General features: G+C 44.9%; 1 protein-coding gene across 2 annotated transcripts in view; it reads left to right on the forward strand.

Annotated features, from left to right (window-relative positions):
• Nucleotides 1-393: 393 nt before the first annotated feature.
• Nucleotides 394-17,347, forward strand: part of NAF1 (nuclear assembly factor 1 ribonucleoprotein) — a 67,937-nt gene continuing 50,983 nt past the window's right edge. For both annotated transcript variants that reach the window (XM_054030638.1, XM_054030639.1), the window contains exons 1-2: nt 394-706; nt 6,356-6,500. In XM_054030638.1, coding sequence (XP_053886613.1) covers nt 498-706; nt 6,356-6,500 — 354 coding nt within the window. In that variant the 5' untranslated portion in view covers nt 394-497. The remainder of the gene's footprint in view (nt 707-6,355; nt 6,501-17,347) is intronic.

Genomic DNA, 17,347 nt, shown 5'->3' on the forward strand with positions numbered 1-17,347 from the left:
CGGAAGCTGGAGGGGCTAGAATGGCCACCAGGGCACCTGAGATCAGACTGGGGCGCAGATAGAAACTCTCCTTGGTGAGTCTCAGTAGCTTACCTCACTCCTCCAAAGAGCACCCACCCCACTGCCACTCCTGTCCCTGACTCCACTGCTTCCTCCGCCCCTGCCTGCGGTTACCACAAGCGCCCGGGGGAGTGGGAGGAGCGGGGAGGAAGAACTGGCGCTCCTCAGGGAGCAGCTTCTGGCGGACTCGCAGGCTTTATTTTTATTATTAATTTTTTTGCACATGCGCACACAGAAAACAATAAGACCGGGCGAATTGGAATGCGAGCCCGCCCGCGGACGGGATGCGCATGCGCGCTGGTGCCGCTGATGACGCCGGGAGAGTAGGTCCAGACCCCTGCGCACGTGTAGAGGAAGCCGGAAGGAGTGTTGGGGGCGAGGCTGAGCAGCGTGGCCGTTCGCCGCGTGGTGTTGCAGTGGGGGACGGGCGGGGGGAGATGGAGGTGGTCGAGCAGCTGGAGACGCTGAAGTTTGATAACGGGCGGGCTCCGGGGAGTCCCAGCACAGCGGGGCCGCAGCCGGGGCAGGAGGAGCCCGGGGGCAGCGAGGAGCCGGGCCAGGCCTCGGTGCCTGCGGCTGGAGGAGCCCCCGGCGCTCAGGGCCTGCAGGAGGAGCAGCCCGGGGAGAGCAGTGCCGACTCGGAGAGGTGCGTAGCCCATTCTCGTCCCCTGTGCTCCCTGCTCCTCGTCCCCTGTGCCGGCCGCTGGTGGCGTTCACATCTCCGGTCAGTTTCGGAGTTGACAGGAGCAGTCGCGAAACTGAGCGGAGGGCTTGTCAGTTTCACCCTTGTGCGACTTGGGGAAGCGCTGACCAGCAGAGCCCTGGGCCTGCCAGTCTCCACCATTAGGAAAATATCATTGCCCCATTGATGTGTATTTCAGTGATTATGGTTATACTGGCTTTCTCCCCCAGCAGCCCTCTGGATGTGCTCTTGTGCCTTGTCCTCCTCACAGGTGTTGCCTTCCCTGTGGAAAGGGAGGAGAACTAAGCATTACTTGCTGAAAATGTGAAAATTCAATCAACGTACAATTCAAGGCAGATTGTTAACTATCAAGGTTATTGGTATCAACTGTTTTTTTAAGCCAAATCCTAATCTCTACTTTTTGTGGGGTGGGTGCGTGGATGGGAGTCATAATTTTAACAATGGGCCCTCAACCACTGTACTAGTTTCTTTTGCACTAGTATTGGTGGATCATGGTGCACAAATTTGAAAGAGTTGATTTAGGGGACTTCTAACTTACATAACTATGCTGAAGCTATAGTGAAGGGTAGAAATGTATCTAGTCCAGGTTTGCAGAACTGTTCTTTGTGGTATGAAAGGTAAGTGAGAACAGACTCGCTTTGTAAGTACAGATGTGAGCAGAAGTGTAGTACAGTTGGTGAGCAGAATCTTCCATATACTTTGTGGCTAAGTCAGATCAGACTGACTTGACTATAGATTCACTATCAGGAGATAAATATGCTGTCCTGTTGATTTTGTATGCTAGGGTCCTGAGCATGCTTGAGGAGCTGCAACTTACTAACTACAAGATGCACACTTGGATACAGTCATGAGTAATATTTCTATCTCTCCATCCCATCCTGGCATACGAAGACTTGGCCTCAGTTGTTCATGCCTTTGTCACCTCTTGGCTGGACTGCAGCAATGCAATATACTGGGCATGAAGCCTTTGGCACTTAGGAAACATTATCTAGAACAAAACACTGCAATGCATATCCTCAGCATCATAGCTGACCTCATCATAGCTCTCTGCTCTCTGCACTTACTTCCCATATAATTTTGAGTCAAGGTCTCAGTCCTTATCTTTAGAGCATTTTATGGGTCCAAGATCTCTAAAAAACCACCTAAAAGCCCGAGACAAAGACTGTGGTCAACAGTTACCTTCTCCTCTTGCATAATGGAATTCTCAACAAGAGTAAAAGTTCTGTGTCCCTCACAGAAATGATTCTCGGGGGATGGTCCAAGACACTGGAATGAGCTCCTCCCGCCCAAATGAAGGACCATCACAGACCTCATCACTTTCCATTTGAAGTGCAAGGCCCATTTCTTTGACTTGCCTTTTCTAATATAAAAACATAAGAACAGGTATATTCTTCAAAAAGGTATATTATTTAAAAACAAAAACAAAAAAACCCTACCAAAATAAGACATTCCTCAACATATTCTTTTCCCTCTGGGGAGAGGATGAGAGACCAGTGACAGATGTGTAATCATGTTTCTTAATGCAATACTGGAAGGTGCTCAGATACCATGGTGATGAGTGTGATCTAAAAACTTACATAGAATTATGTCTGGTAAAGGTTAATGCAGAAGTTGAGGGTCTGTTATTAAAAGAAAAATACCTTAAGCAAGTGGTGGGTCAGGTTTTGCTCAAGAAGTTGTCTCTTGACACCAAAAAACTTGACAGCACATGTATGTCTTGAATGTATCCTTGTGGGTGAGGTGGGGCAAGGGAGACAGAGAAGGCCCATGCATTGCAGGTGTGGCTTCATCTGGATTCCTCTGACTTCCAAGCTTCTGTCTCTGGTGTCAAGTATTGGGTATGGCATAAAGAACTTCAGTATCGTTTGGTTATGTTTACATGTGTAGGGTGACCATATTTCCCTATGCTGAATATGGGACAACTGGTAAAATTACTCGTATTCAAGTGACTTCAGTGGCAATCAATCAGAACTATGCAGTATAAATGTTCAAATTAATGTCAAGTTGACTGAGCCCCCTGTTAAAAAGAAATACTACATATTTGAATTCTTTTTATTTACCTTCTTATCTTTAAGGTTCACACAGGGAGGGGTGACACACACACACACACACACACACTTTGGTACAGCTCTCTTACACAGATGTCGGGGTGCGGGGGGAGTGACCGACCTGACCCGACCCTCCCTGCCCTGCGCTCTCCATCCTCCACGCCTGGCTGGGCCTCTGGGACTAGGCTCCTCACCTGGTACCTGGCACCACATCTTCCTGAGGCTGTGTGTGTGTGTGTGTGGTTAGATGCTCCCTTCCCCTGATTTCTGCCAGGGTTCCCACTAGAATGTGGCCAGCAGCACCCTTTCGGCACTGTGCGGGAGGGAAGGGATGGGAGCTGCTTCCAGCCACAGGGCAGGAGGAGGAGGGGAAGGGATGATCTGGCCCCTGTCTTTGCAAAGCTCATCTCTTCCGCCCCCACCCATGTGGCTGGAAGCAGCTCCTGTCCTTTCCTACCTGCACAGTGTCAAAAGGCAGCTAACACCTCCAGGCTGACCACCGACATAACCCAGTCGTCTCTGGCTACAGCTCATGCAGGAAGAGGTTAAGCAGGAGGGATGCATTGTGCACTGGGGCCCGAGGAACTTGACTGCAGGGACTTTAGCAAACCCAGCCAGAGAGGTGGCTCAGCAGGCGAGGGTGCCTATGGGATGAAGCAGCCCCACGTTCCCTGGGGGCAGGACACAGGGAGGGGGACAGGTGAAGAGGCTGCTGTGGAATCTGCAGGATCGGGGTGCAAACAGGCTGGAAATTGCTTCCTCCCCCCCACCACCACTCCAGAGCTTAGCTGAGGCGCAGAGAGTCTACCCTGTGCCAGTGCTGTATGGGATTTTAGCACATGCAGGGCTTGGCTCCTCCTGGCCAGTGCCCTGACCTGGAGGGTCTTGGGCTTTCCTGCCGTGCCAGCCCAGCCAGCTGCAGAGGGGAAGGAAGAAGCTTGCTGGCAAGGCTGTTAGTGAGCTGAGTGCTCCGACCAGGGGCTGGTTCTCTGCACAGCTCTGGGAGCAGGACACACCCCGCCGGGGAGGATATGGAGAAGCAGTGGGGCTGGGAGGGGTGTGTGAAGGGGTAAAGAAGGGAGAGGACAGCAAGAGGGGCAGCATGTAATGGACCGATGGGTGGGCAGCAGAGGCGACATGTTACTGTCCGCCACCTAGTGCCTGCCTGCATTCACCAGCCACCGCAGCTCACAGCACGCAGCCAGTGCTGGCCTGAAACAGGATGGGGGCGAGGCTCTGCTGGCCGAGAGCTGGCACACGGCGGGGACTGCACTCATGGATCAGCAGGGGGAGTGTCCGCCCCTGCGTGCTGCAGCTTTGCCCTGCCACCAGCCTTGCACACCCATCATCTGCCACTGGAAACAACCCCCCCCCACCACCACCTCCCATCGCTGGTGAGTTGGCGGCTGGCTGGCAAGCAGGGATGTGGCCAGCAGCAGGACCCACCATTATTGAGGGGAGGAGAGACAGAAAATATGGACAATTTGCCCGTTCGTAAGAAAAAGTCGGGACACCTGCAGGAGGGCTTAAATATGTGACTGTCCCTTTAAAAATGGGAAGTTTGGTCAGCCTATACATGTGCTACAGCAGCAGTGATGCAGCTATGGTGCTGAAGTGTAGACGCCTACTCAGTGATGGAAGGGATTTTTCCATCCCTATGGTAAATTGACTCCCCGAAGAGGCGGTAGCTAGGTCCATGGAAGAATTCTTTTGTTGACCTAGCTGTGTCTATAGTGGGTGTTAGGTGGACCTAACTACATTGTGCAGGGTGTGAATTTTTTCATGACCTTCACTGATGAAGATAGGTTGATCTATTTATTAGATGTGGGCCTTAGTTGATTAGGCCTTTCTGCACAACCAGATATGAGTGTGATCAAAAGCTTTCGTTACTCTTGACTGAGGTGTTGCTGATATGTCTGAATTAGTTTGGTTCTGCAGTGGCTTTTTTCTTTCCTTTTTGAAGAAACTTGGAGGATTGATATTGCTAATCCTCCTTTATGGCTTTATAATAGCTTCCTAGAGATTCCATTTTGTTACTCTCCTTTTAGTATATGTTTGGGAAATTGCAAAGAGTCCTAAGATGTAGTACCATAGTTTGCTGTTGATACTTTTGCTCTGTCTCTTCTATCAGATCTAGAAGATAGATTTTGAGAATGCAATGAAACTGCGCTTTGAGAGAGTTGGCTGAAGCTGAAGTTGGGGGGAGAAGTAATTTGGACAATTGCTGATTACAGTTAATTGCTCTCCCTAGTAGCAGACCTTGTCATGTTCAGACATACCTTTCCAACCTGCCGGACTAAGAACCCTGAATTCACTGCAGCAATCTTTGAAGATGGCTCAGAAACTTTAATACAGAACCTGGGAGCCTGTCTGCTCAGTGGAACAAGAACATAAGAACTTCCATACTGGGTCAGAACAATGGTCCATCTAGCCCAGTATCCTGTTTTCTGACAGTGGCCAATGCCAAGTTCTTCAGGGGAAATGAACAGAATAGGCAATCATCAAGTGTTCTATCCCCTATCATCCACTCCCAGCTTCTGGCAAACAGGCCAGGGACACTCAGAGCATGGTGTTGCATCCATGACCAGTAGCCATTGATGGACCTATCCTCCATGAACTTATTTAGTCCTTTCTGAACCCTGTTATAGTTTTGGCCTTCACAACATCCCCTGGCAATGAGTTCCACAGGTTGACTCTGTTGTGTGAAGTACTGGTACTTCCTTTTGACTGCTTCTTTGTGCAAGTCAAGGTGTTGCTTCTTACCTGTAAAGCCTAATGGTTTAGGACTTGGCTACCTTAAAGACTTCTCGTGCCCTGTGTACCTTTGTGACAGATGAAATTGTTAAATCTCTAAATGCATAATTGCAGGGTAAAAAGAGACCATTTTCAAGGGGTTGTCATTGGCTGTGAAACTTGTTCCTTATCTGTAAGGGCTAGGAATTATTTACCTTCAGAGCATGGTGCAAAATGTATCTTTTGGAGCAAGTATTTGCTTGACTGGGCTAGACTCCATGTTAATGTTTTTGTTGGTTGTACAGGAACGATGGCTATGTACTCTGTAGCAGATAGTTTAAACTAATAAGTTTTAATTTTGTCATATGCTCAGGTGACATAGTGATGGACACATAAAACACTTCCACATAAATTTAAATTTTTTGTAACCACAATATCTTTGCATAAAATGTGTGTGTGTGTGTGTGTGTAAAAATAAAATAAGTGTGTGTGTATACACACACACATACACACACTTATTTTATTTACAATTATTATTTTTATTATAGTGGTATTCAGGAAACCTAGTAAAATGGGGCCTTAGTCAGGACTATGTAAACACTCATAGACCCAGTAAGTTTACAATCTAAGAAAGATGGCGGTTTTGTTCCATTGCTGGTAACTGGCCTAATCTTGTGTTGTGCTTTTATTTGAGTTATCCAAGGATAATAGATTAAAGTATAATCCTTACAGTCTTTTATTTTACTGTAGCATAGGAGTTTTCTTACAAAAAGACATAGATGTTTATAACTTCTGTTTTTGTCTTCTGTAGTGATACGGATTCTGATAGTTCATCTTCTGTCTCCTCTTCTTCATGTTCTCTTTCAATTGGATCTGCTGATGAAAGTAATAGTCAGCAAAATGGAAACGATAACACATCTTACCATGTTAAAACAAAAGATGAATTGCCTCTTGAAGTAAGTATATTATGAAAACTACCTTTCCAACATTTTTCAGTTATTGTGTTAAATATATTAAACTTAATATATTTACAGCTTTGGTAAAGTCACTTTTTAAAATAAAATGATCAATGGGTTTATGGCTTTCACTTGATGATTAGTTGATTATTTAAGATTTAGTTCTAAGTGGTGCATGGGATCTGGTCCAACAGGTGAATATTGCTGAACTACTCGGTAATAGCAACCATCATGTAATAAAATGGACCCCCCCCCCGGGGGGGAAAAAACCCAAAGAAATCCACCACAGTGGGATTCAACTTCAAAAAGGAGATCTACACAAAAACAAGGAGGCTAGTTAATGGAAATTAAAAGGAATAGTCACCAGTGAAATGCCTGCAAACTGCATGGAAACTTTAAAAAACCATAATAGAGGCTCAAACTATGTATACCCCAAATAATTAAAAAAGAAAAACAGTAAGAGGACCAAAAAAATGCTACCATGGTGAAATAGAGTAAAAGAGGTGGTTAGAGATAAAAAGACATCTTTTAAAAATTGGAAGTGAAATCCTACTGTGAAAAAGAGAAACTAACATAAACTCTGGCAAGTCAAGAGTAGAAATATAATTAGGCAGGTTAAAAGAGACTTCGAAGAGCAACTAGCAAAAGAAATAAACCAGCAGCATCACTATTTTAAGTATATAAAAATCAGGAAGCCTGCTAAACAATCAGTGGGGCCACTGGACGATCAAAGTGGTAAATGAACATACATGAAAGGCAAGGCTGTTGTAGAGAAATGAATTCTTTGCATCAGTCTTTGCTATAGAGGATGTGAGGGAGATTCCCATACCTGAGCCATTCTCTTTTAGTGACAGATCTGAGGAACTGTCACAGATTGTGGTGTCAGGAAAGGTGGTTTTGGAACAAATTGATAAACAGTAACAAGTCACCAGGACCAGACGGTATTCACACAAGAGTTCTGAAGGAACACACATGAAAATGCAGAACTACTTATTGCAGTAACCTATCACTTAAATCAGCCTCTGTACCAGATGACTGGAGGATAGCTAATGTAATGTGGGTTTAAAAAAAAAAAGGCTCCAGAGGTGATCCTGGCAATAATAGGCTGGCAAGACTAACTTCAGTACTGGTCAGATTGCTTGAACTCTAGTAAAAAAACAAAATGATCAGAGACATAGATGAGTATAATATATTGGGGAAATGTAAATCTAAGTTATGCCTCACCAGTCTATTAGAATTCTTTGAGGGGATCAGAAAACATGGACAAGGGTGATCCAGTGGACTTGGTGTACTTGAACTTTCAGAAGGCCTTTGACAAGGTCCTTTACCAAAGATTCTTAAGCAGTGTAAGCAGTCACAGGATAAGAGGGAATGTCCTCTCAGGATCAATAACTGGTTAAAAGACAGGAAACAAAGGGTAGGAATAAATGATCGATTTTAGAATGGAGAGAGGTAAATAGAGCAGTCCCCCAAGGATCTGTACTGAGACCTGTGCTATTCAACATACTGGTAAGTGGTCTGGAAAAAGGGATAAACAGTGAGGTGGCAGAGTTTGCAGACCATACCAATTTATTCAAGATAGTTAAGTTCAAAGCTGACTATGAAGAGTTACAAAGAGATCTCACTAAAGTGGGTGACTAGGCAAGAAAATGGCGGATAAAATTCAGTGTTGACAAGTGCAAAGTAACGCACACTGGAAAAACACAATTCCAACTGTACATACAAAAGGATGTGTCTTAAATTAGCTGTTAGCACTCAAGAAAGAGATCTTGGCATCATTGTGGATAGTTCTCTGAAAACATCCACTTAATGTACAATGGCAGTTAAAGAGCTAACAGAACTATATAAATATAAAGAATATAAAGAACCATTAGGAAAAGAATCGATAGTCAGAAAATAGTATAATGCCACTATATAAATGTATGCTACACCCACAGCTTGAATACTGCATACAGTTCTGGTCACCCCATCTCAGAAAAGATATATTAGAATTGGAAAAAGTACAGAGAATGGCAAGAAAAATTAAGGTATGGAGCAGCTTCCATATGAGGAGAGATTTAAAAGACTTTGACTTTTTGTCTTGGAAAAGATGACTATGGGTGATATAATAGAAGTATATTATTAAAATATATAAAATCCTGAATGATGTGGAGAAAGTGAATAAGGAAATGTTATTTACCTTTTCACATAACACAAGAACCAAGGCTCACCCAACAAAATTAATAGGCTTAAAACAAACCTAAGGAAGTACTTTCTCAGACAATGTACAGTCAACCTGTGGAACTCATTGCTAGGAGACGTTGTGAAGGCCAAATTTAAAATCCAGTTATACTAAGAATTAGATAAGTTCATAGAGGATATGTCCCTCAAGATGGTCAGGGATGCAACGCCATTCTCTGGGTGTCCCTAAGCCCAGGGCCGGTGCAACCACTAGGCGAACTAGGCAGTGGCCTAGGGCGGCAAGTGGTTGGGGGCGCCCAGGGCGGTCCTCAGGCATAAGCAGCTGGGTAGGGCACCTGAAAATTTGGGGCACCACTGGGTCTTAGTGTCCACCCTTCTGGTTTTCCTATCCCTGTTCTGACCCTTCCTGCAGGCTCTGAGTCTTCCTGGGAAGGGGATCTAGTAGTTAAAAGAGAAAAAGTCTCCAGTCTGCCAGACCTATTGGTACAACACAGAAACTGTTAAAGAGCCATTCAAGGGGTAATGAAGACATTTAACAGGCATTTGCCAACCCCCAGGTATGTCAGTTTCTGAATTTACTGACAAAAACAGTTGTGCATGACTGTAATATTTACTCAGAACATGTCGTCTACAGGACCTTAGTGTAAAATTTGCTTTAAAAATATTTCATTAGTGAGTTGGTGAAGATTATAAAAATCACATCTCTAAAATATCCTTGCATAGATTTTTAGATGCACAATCACCTTTAGCCTTAAATGCTTGGATCTTCAGACATATGGTTTTTTAAATAAATTCTTAAAAAGACCACCCTTATCTAAAATACACATTTTAATTACTATAGTAAAAAAAATTACTTCCAAAGTCTTCCTGTCTTTTCTGTCCGTCCATTTCTCCTCTTCCCCCCCTCCCCCCGCCCCCCCAAGGAAGCAACAGCCCTTTGCTTCCAGATAGCTGGACAAAGAGTTTCCCTTTCTTTACTTCTGACTATCTGATGAACTAGTTTTAAACAAATCAGTACCTTAGTAAGATATAAAATCCTTTGTTATGCCTAAAATCTTTGGAAACATATTTTTTAAAGATGGTGAAATTTCATAAACATGTGTATTGTTATGGAGATCTCACACAGTAAATTAGTGTTCCCTTTTTCTAAAAGCAATGAACATTGTTATGAACACACTAAACCTCTGTGACTAATTAATTTAAAATAATGTGTGTTTCAGTGAGTTAAATATGTAGTAATCTGGAATGATTACTTTATGAAGGCTTAAGAGTACATTTAAAATATAAAATCAGCTCAGAAATACTGATTAAGAAAATATAAAACAGAGAAGAGCTGCATCATGTATTCCATAATATTTAATGTCGTATTCAGCAAGACAGCTGACTCACCCTTACTACAAAGTTTTTGCAAGTAAATGTCTGACAAACTTCAGGGCATATCAAAAAACCCGTGACTGACATTTTTTTTTTTATTCCCAATTTTAGTGCTTTTAATTAGGTACCTTCTGCATGTCCATTCTGCATGAGGGAGAGGGTACCGGGGTCTCTGCGGGGAACTGTGACTCTCCGCCACCGTGAGGCGGGCTGGGCGTCTTGTTATTCTTTCTGCCTTGTCCCTCCGCCCCCGCCTCCGCTGGGCTACAAGCTCAGGCTGCCATCGGGCATAGGGGCACCAGTTTAATAATCGTGCATAGGGCCCCATAAATCCTAAGGATGGCCCTGGGGGCGCCAAAAAGCAGTGCCCTGGCTCGGCAGGGAGAAACCGCCTTCTGGAGCGTTGGCTTGTGGAGGCAGTGAGCCCCAGCCATGGAGGAGCTGGCACGGTGCAGGGGGGCAGGAGCCCCACAAAGGCGGTGGCACCGCTAGCGGGGAGCAGCTGCACCCCCTGCCCCTCCTGCCCAGGGTGCGGCCTGGCGCCCGCCCCAGGGGCTCCTGCAGGCTGCAGCAGAGGCATGCGGGCAGAGGCCCCCATGCGCCCCCCAGGTCCTCCCTCGCTACGCTTGGGCTCTACAACTCCTGGGCATGTGAGCCACCGCTGGGGCGCAGGGCCCTGAGCCTGCTCCGGAAGGGGCGGCAGCAGCAGCGGCGGTTCGCACTCCCAGAAGTGGCAGAGCCCGAGTGCGGTGAGGGAGGAACCAGGGGGACGCACGGGGACCTCTGCCCACATGCATCTGCTGCAGGAGCCCCCAGAAGGCAGCTCCTCCCTGCTGAGCTGCTGCAGCGGCTGAAGCCCGGCAAAGCCACTGAGTGGACTCGGGGCGGGGGCTGCCGGGGTAGGGTGGGGAGGGCTCACAGAGGGTCTGTGCACCCTCCAGGGGAGTTCAGGGGGCGGGGAGGGGGAAACCTGGTCTGGGGAGCAGCCCCTGGCCACGGCTGGCCCCTGGGCAGGCTCGCCCCTGGGGTCTATAAAGGGTTGTTGGGATTTGCCCCTCAATGAACACATGTTACGGGGGCGCGGGGCGGTGCAAGGTGGAAGTTTCACCTAGGGTGCAAAATATCCTTGCACCGGCCCTGCCTAAGCCTCTGTTTTCCAGAAGGTGGGACTAGATACATCATGCAATAATTGCCCTATTTTGTTCATTCCCTCTGAAGCACCTGGCACCCGCCACTGTCAGAAGACATGGAAGTGGGCTAGGTGGACGTTGGTCTGAGCTAGTATGTCCGTACTTATTTATTGGTTTTTCACTGCACGAGTCAGTCATAGACAGACTTGTTAGAGGAAATATAGACTATTTATAATTAACATTCAGTATAAATTACAAGCTTGTTTACTATTTCCGAATTTTCAGAGACATTTCAGTGTGTTACATAAGATCATCTTAAGAGACGTTCACACAACCCAAAATATGTGTGTGTGTGTGTGTGTGTATATATATATATATATATATATTTTTTTTTTTTTTTCAGTTCATAGTTGCATTAGGTCCATTAGAAGGTTCTCTAAAGCAATTTGTCACTAATCAGGAAGTATTTGTTAGTGTTTTTCTTCATCATTTGTGTCATACAGATTTCCCTGGTTTTTTAAAATTAAATCTTTCTTTCAAATGTGGGACTCGTAAAACTTGAATGCATTCTGCAAGTTTTACAAATTATTTTAAAATATTTGTAGAGCTTATCAAACCTTGGAAAAGTAAGTTTTGGCCCTCCCAAATGTATTTGGCTCTTCTTAAGCTCCCAAAGGATTCAAAGATTATGCTGACCATCCTGCTTCTCACTTCATATTAATGAGAATTGTCTGGTGGGTAACAGAACTTGATATGGATTTTTATATTTTGTTGTGTGCTTGCAATTACAGTTCTGTTCTAAGTACTGCAGATGAAACATCTTGATGTGAATCTAATTGTTTCTTTCTTTGCTCCTGAGTTTCATAAATGATACAAACTCATTAAATAGTTCTGTAATTATTACTCCCTATTTCAAGATAAGAACTAAATTCTAATTAAGATATTTAAAACTGGCATCTTTCTGATAAAATGAGGCTGGGTAATTAGCCATAATCTACTTTATATGAAGTAAGAATAAGAGGATTATAAAATAGTTTAATGCCATTATATAAATTGACAATATGCCCTCATCTATAATGCTATGTGCAGTAATACTCATCTCATCACATAAAGAATACTACCGAATTAGACCGTGTTCAGAAAAGGGCAATGAAAATGATTGCACTCGTCAGGATTGTCTATTTTAGAAAAGAGGCAAATAAAAAGGGACATGATAGAAGTACGTAAAAGAATGAAGCATATAGAGATGGTAGATCAGGAGCTTCTGTTCTCCCTTTCTCAACACAAGAAAGAGGGAATGGGTGGTGAAATTGAAAGGTGGCAAATTGAATACTGAAAAAGGGAAATGATTTTTCACTTGATGCATAGAAAAACATTAACAAATACTTCCTGATTAGTGACAAATTGCTTTAGAGAGCCTTCTAATGGACCTAATGCAACTATGAACAGTAAGGCAGTGTGTCATTGAGGGCAAGAATTTATATGGTTTGGAGGGATTGGATGACCATATGAATATTGGATATTCAGAGTTGTAATATTTAATGCAAACAAAGTAACTTGGAAGGAATAAATATTTCATGCTTTAGAGCTTAAACCAACTTCAAACTATTAAGGGTTAGGAGGAGATCTTCATTGGGGCAGATTGTACCATACCTTCCTACTATGTATGGCTTTTGCATCTTCCTTTGAAACAGCTGATTCTGGCCATTGTCAGAGACGGGATATTGGGCTAGATGGGATTGGAATAGGATCTAGTATGGCAGATCCCATAATACTGTGGGTTTTATTGAGGTCCTTTTGTGTATTGTGTTGGACTCCCCTAAATTCATGCCAATTAAATATATATAAATTCTGCACAAACTTAAACACGGAAAAAGCATTTAAAAAGAATTTTTAAGCCTGTTGCCCTGTCCTTGTCCTATTGTTACCAGCTCATCTTGTGTGTATATAAGATAGCGTGCTTGCCTAAGGCACACTGAAGTATATTGAGATGTATCAAGGACTGAAGACTAGCTTTAGTGTTCTCTCCTTTTGGAGGGTTTTTTGGTGTTTAGGACTTCACACCATAAAAGCAAGCAAATGGAGTGATTGAGTCAAACAATGACAGGCTCTGTAGCTATCGCAGGGGTCTGACTGGTTCTGTAATATTGCTGATGTACCTTTTGAGTGTTATTTTGTAAGCCGGTACTTACTTGCCTGTTGTGGTTAAATTTACCATTTACTACACTATTTAGCACTGAAGACCCATGAGCAACTTTGAAACATTAAGGATGTGTTACTCACTATAATATAGTCCACCACAAGTTTGGCAAGGGTGTGAAACCAAATGAGTACCTTATATGAGAGCAGAGCCATGTTAGTATCTCTATACAAGCAGGGTTTTCATCCCACGAGCTGTTTTGCTTTAGGAAGGGATAAAGCATCAGAATAATATCTACATCAGTGGTCACCAACCCGTAAATCGCGATCAACTGGTCGATCCTAGAGGATCTTCCAGTTGATTGCGATCTCCGGTAGTGTAGTGGGGCTGCTGCTAAGGTATCCTCCGTGCTTGCCCTGACCCCACGCTGCTCCCGGAAGCAGCCAATGCACCCCCAGGGCGGGGGGTGGGCAGGGAGGGTCTCCCTCCACATGCTGCTCCTGCCTGCAAGCACTGCTCCCATTGGCCGGGAATGGGGAGCTGTGGCAAATGGGAGCTGCGAGGGCGGTGCTTGCAGAGAGGGGAAGTTCGTTGAGACATGTTTCCCCTGTCCCCCACCACCCGAGGGGCGCGTTGGCCCCTTCTGGGAGCGGTGTGGGGCCAGGGTAGGCAGGGAGCCTGCCTTAGTAGCAGCCATGCTGTGCCACCGACCAGGAACTGCCAAAGGTAAGTGCTTCCCTGCGGAGGCTGCACCCCAGCCCTGAGCCCCCTCCTGGAGCCAGCATCCTATATCCCCTCCTGCACCCCAAACCACCTCCTGCATCCCAGCCCTGACCCCCCTCCCAGAGCCAGCACACTGTACCCACTCCTGCACCTGAACACTCTGCCCCAGCCCAGAACCCCTTCCTGCACCTAAACTCCCTCCGAGAGCTTGCACCCCTCATCCCCTCCTGCACCCCAACCTCCTGCCCCAGGCTCAGCCAGGAGCCCCCTCCCACTCTGTGAACCCCTCGGCCCCAGCCCAGAGCCCGCATCCCCTCCCGAGCCCCAGCCTGGTGAAAGTGAGTGAGAGTAGGGGAGAGCGAGTGACGGAGAGATGGGGGATGGAGTGAGCGGGATGGGACCTTGGGGAAGGGGCAGAATAGATCTTGGGTTGCCCTTAAATTCAAAAAGTGATCTTGGGTGTAAAAAGGTTGGAGACCGCTGATCTACATATACAGATTTCACATTCTTGGATATAGTTATAGTGGAGTCATTACAAAGCATCTCTGCAATTCTTACCAGCACTAAGCCTTGACTTACAAAGGAAATGAACAAGAATTCTCGTACTGGGCTCAAACTGGGAAGTGAAATCCTCAGATGCTCATCTATAATGAAATGTTGAATTATATAAAATTCATGTTCAAATGAAAATGCTGAATTGATCGGCAATTTTTTCTTTTGATTTAAATTTAATTAAATTACAGGATCAATTGATAGTAAGTTTCAGCTTCCACTTCAGCACTGACTGTAAGCTGTTTGTTTAAACAAAAGTATAACTTGATGCAGCTGACAGGTAATAAGGGCTGATCTTCTAAGCATCAAGATTATCAATTGTATCTTATAGCTGCCATACATTACAGTACTAGAATTAACAGGAGGCATATAGCTGACAGCTTATATAATTATATTTACGGTTGCTTTATTCAAACAAAGTAGAGTAAGCTATCTTTCAAAATAACACTAGTAAGAGAAGGGAGTTTCTCTTTACCTTTGGAGGTAAAGAGAAACTCAAAGGTAAAGAGAAATCCAAATATATATTTCTTTTCTCACTGGGAAGTCAGAGGGCCTCTAATGACTAAGGCCTCCTATACATAAAACTTAGATTGACCTAGCTCCATAGCTCAGTGGTGTGAAAACTTCATACCCTTAAGAGTTGTCAGGCTACCCTAAGCCCTGCTAGCTTGATGGAAGAATTCTTTTGTAGCCCTTGCTACAGCCTCTCAAGAAGGTGGATTTACTACAGTGACAGAAAAACCCATTCTATTGGTGTAGCAAATGTCTACAGTACAGCGGTGTAATGCTTGTAGTGTAGTCATATACTCTAAGATGACTTAAATAGACTTTGGTCAAAGATGCCTTACAAAACTGGTGGTGTAATCCTCCATGAAAGTACATTTAACCAAATCCTGAGAAGAGGAAAAAGTCACTTGAAGAAATGTACATAGACTTCCTATTTTTTAAAAGAACGAAACAAAAAACTTTCCACTCTAGGACAATAGGATTAGCAGACATTGGATACAATGTGTCAAATGGACTTAAATTTTGGAATAGTTTCATAGATCCTCTTAAGTTCTTTGTGCTCATAAAGAGTATTGAGACGTAGGTTAAATATATGAATAGTCTTCTTATTAAATCAGGGTACAGAATTTATCCATTAATGTGATGTTGAATGTTTGGCTTAAACAAATATAAAATGACTAGGTACATGTACTTTATAGACTTAATATATAAAAGGTGGCTTGATCATTTTCCTGAGAAGTATTACGAAGGCATTGGTCACAATTCCATAGTTATATGAATTATGTTTTGTACTTAGCAGTGATGGAATTTCTTTGCTTTATTTATGAAAAATATAGTGAATCATCCCCAGACTTACTGCACTAGGGGGTTCAGAGTGAATTTTCCAAACTTAAATCCGTTAATTAATTTGAGTTAAAACTGTTGAAAAACTGTCATTTAACATCTGTGTTAGTCTTTTGAGATGAAGATCTTAACAGAGTAACAGACTGTTCAGACTTTATATGTAGCTGGAATTAACTGAAATCTTGTTCATAGGCTATATTTGACAGATTACTTGTCCCAGCTATCACTGTTCTTAAATATTCCATGGCTGCATGCTTTGAACATGAGTGCTTGAAAAGACGTCCCATTGCATTGCTGCCTCTGCTGCACTGTACACCAAATCAGCAGTGCTGGAGAGAATTAAGGTATAAGTGAAGGGAGTCCTTAAAGCAGAGTGACATTGGGACCTGGGACTAAGTGCCCCAGCTCCCACCTTTACATGGTGCTGGTGTTAATAATCCTGTAAAACAACTGTGACAAAGCTTCCTCTCCAACTCAGTGGGTCCCACACTTCCGTTTAGCAGCGGGCTGGGGTATTCCTCTTTTCCCTCAGAATTTTCCCCCAGGCCCTTGGGTTTACTGTCCACACCCTGTCAGAGCACGGTTCCTCCTGGCCTTCCTGATGGGGAGCGGGTAGGGAGGGGAGCCTCTCAGTTTCTGGTAGCCCCTCCGGGCGGCATGGCAATAGACCAGACACCCGGTTCAGTCTCTCCCCTCTGGCAGGGTCTCTTCCTTTAGACCTCCAGGGCCCGGAAGGGCCGTCTGCCCTGTTGGGTAGGGATTCTTGTGTCCTTTGCTCTTGTTTCCGGTGTCCCAGCTGTTGCGCCTTGTAGTTCGACCACTTCGTACGGCCCTTGCCACGGGGCCAAGAGCTTACTCTTCGCCGCGGGTACCAATACCATCACCCGGTTTCCAGGTTGGAACCACTGAACCTTTGCTTGGTGGTTGTAGTGGGCTCGTTGGGCCTCCTGTGCTTTCTCCAAGTGCTCCCATACGATGGGGGTGACTCGGGCTATCCGATCTCTCATCTGTAGCATGTGTTCGATTATGTTTCTCCCCGCGTTGGATTCTTCTCCCAGATCTCCTTTCTATTTCTAATATGTCACGGGGTGGCACCTGTATAATAGCTTGAAGGGAGAAAACCCGGTGGAGGCCTGAGGAACCTCCCAGATGGCAAACATGAGGTAAGACAGTAGTGTGTCCCAGTCTTTCCCATCCCAACTTACCACTTTCCTTATCATGGCCTTGAGGGTCCTGTTGAACCTTTCCACAAGACTATCGATCTGAGGGTGGTAGACAGAAGTCTGCAGGGCCTGTACATGGAGTAGAGTGCATAACACTGTGAGACCCTCATTTGATTTGTCAGATGTTGCAGAAGTTCCAGCCATCATGTAGAGAAGACATGCATCCTCTGGTCT

This window comes from Malaclemys terrapin, chromosome 5 (assembly GCF_027887155.1).
Source record: "Malaclemys terrapin pileata isolate rMalTer1 chromosome 5, rMalTer1.hap1, whole genome shotgun sequence".
Lineage (NCBI taxonomy): Eukaryota > Metazoa > Chordata > Testudines > Emydidae > Malaclemys > Malaclemys terrapin.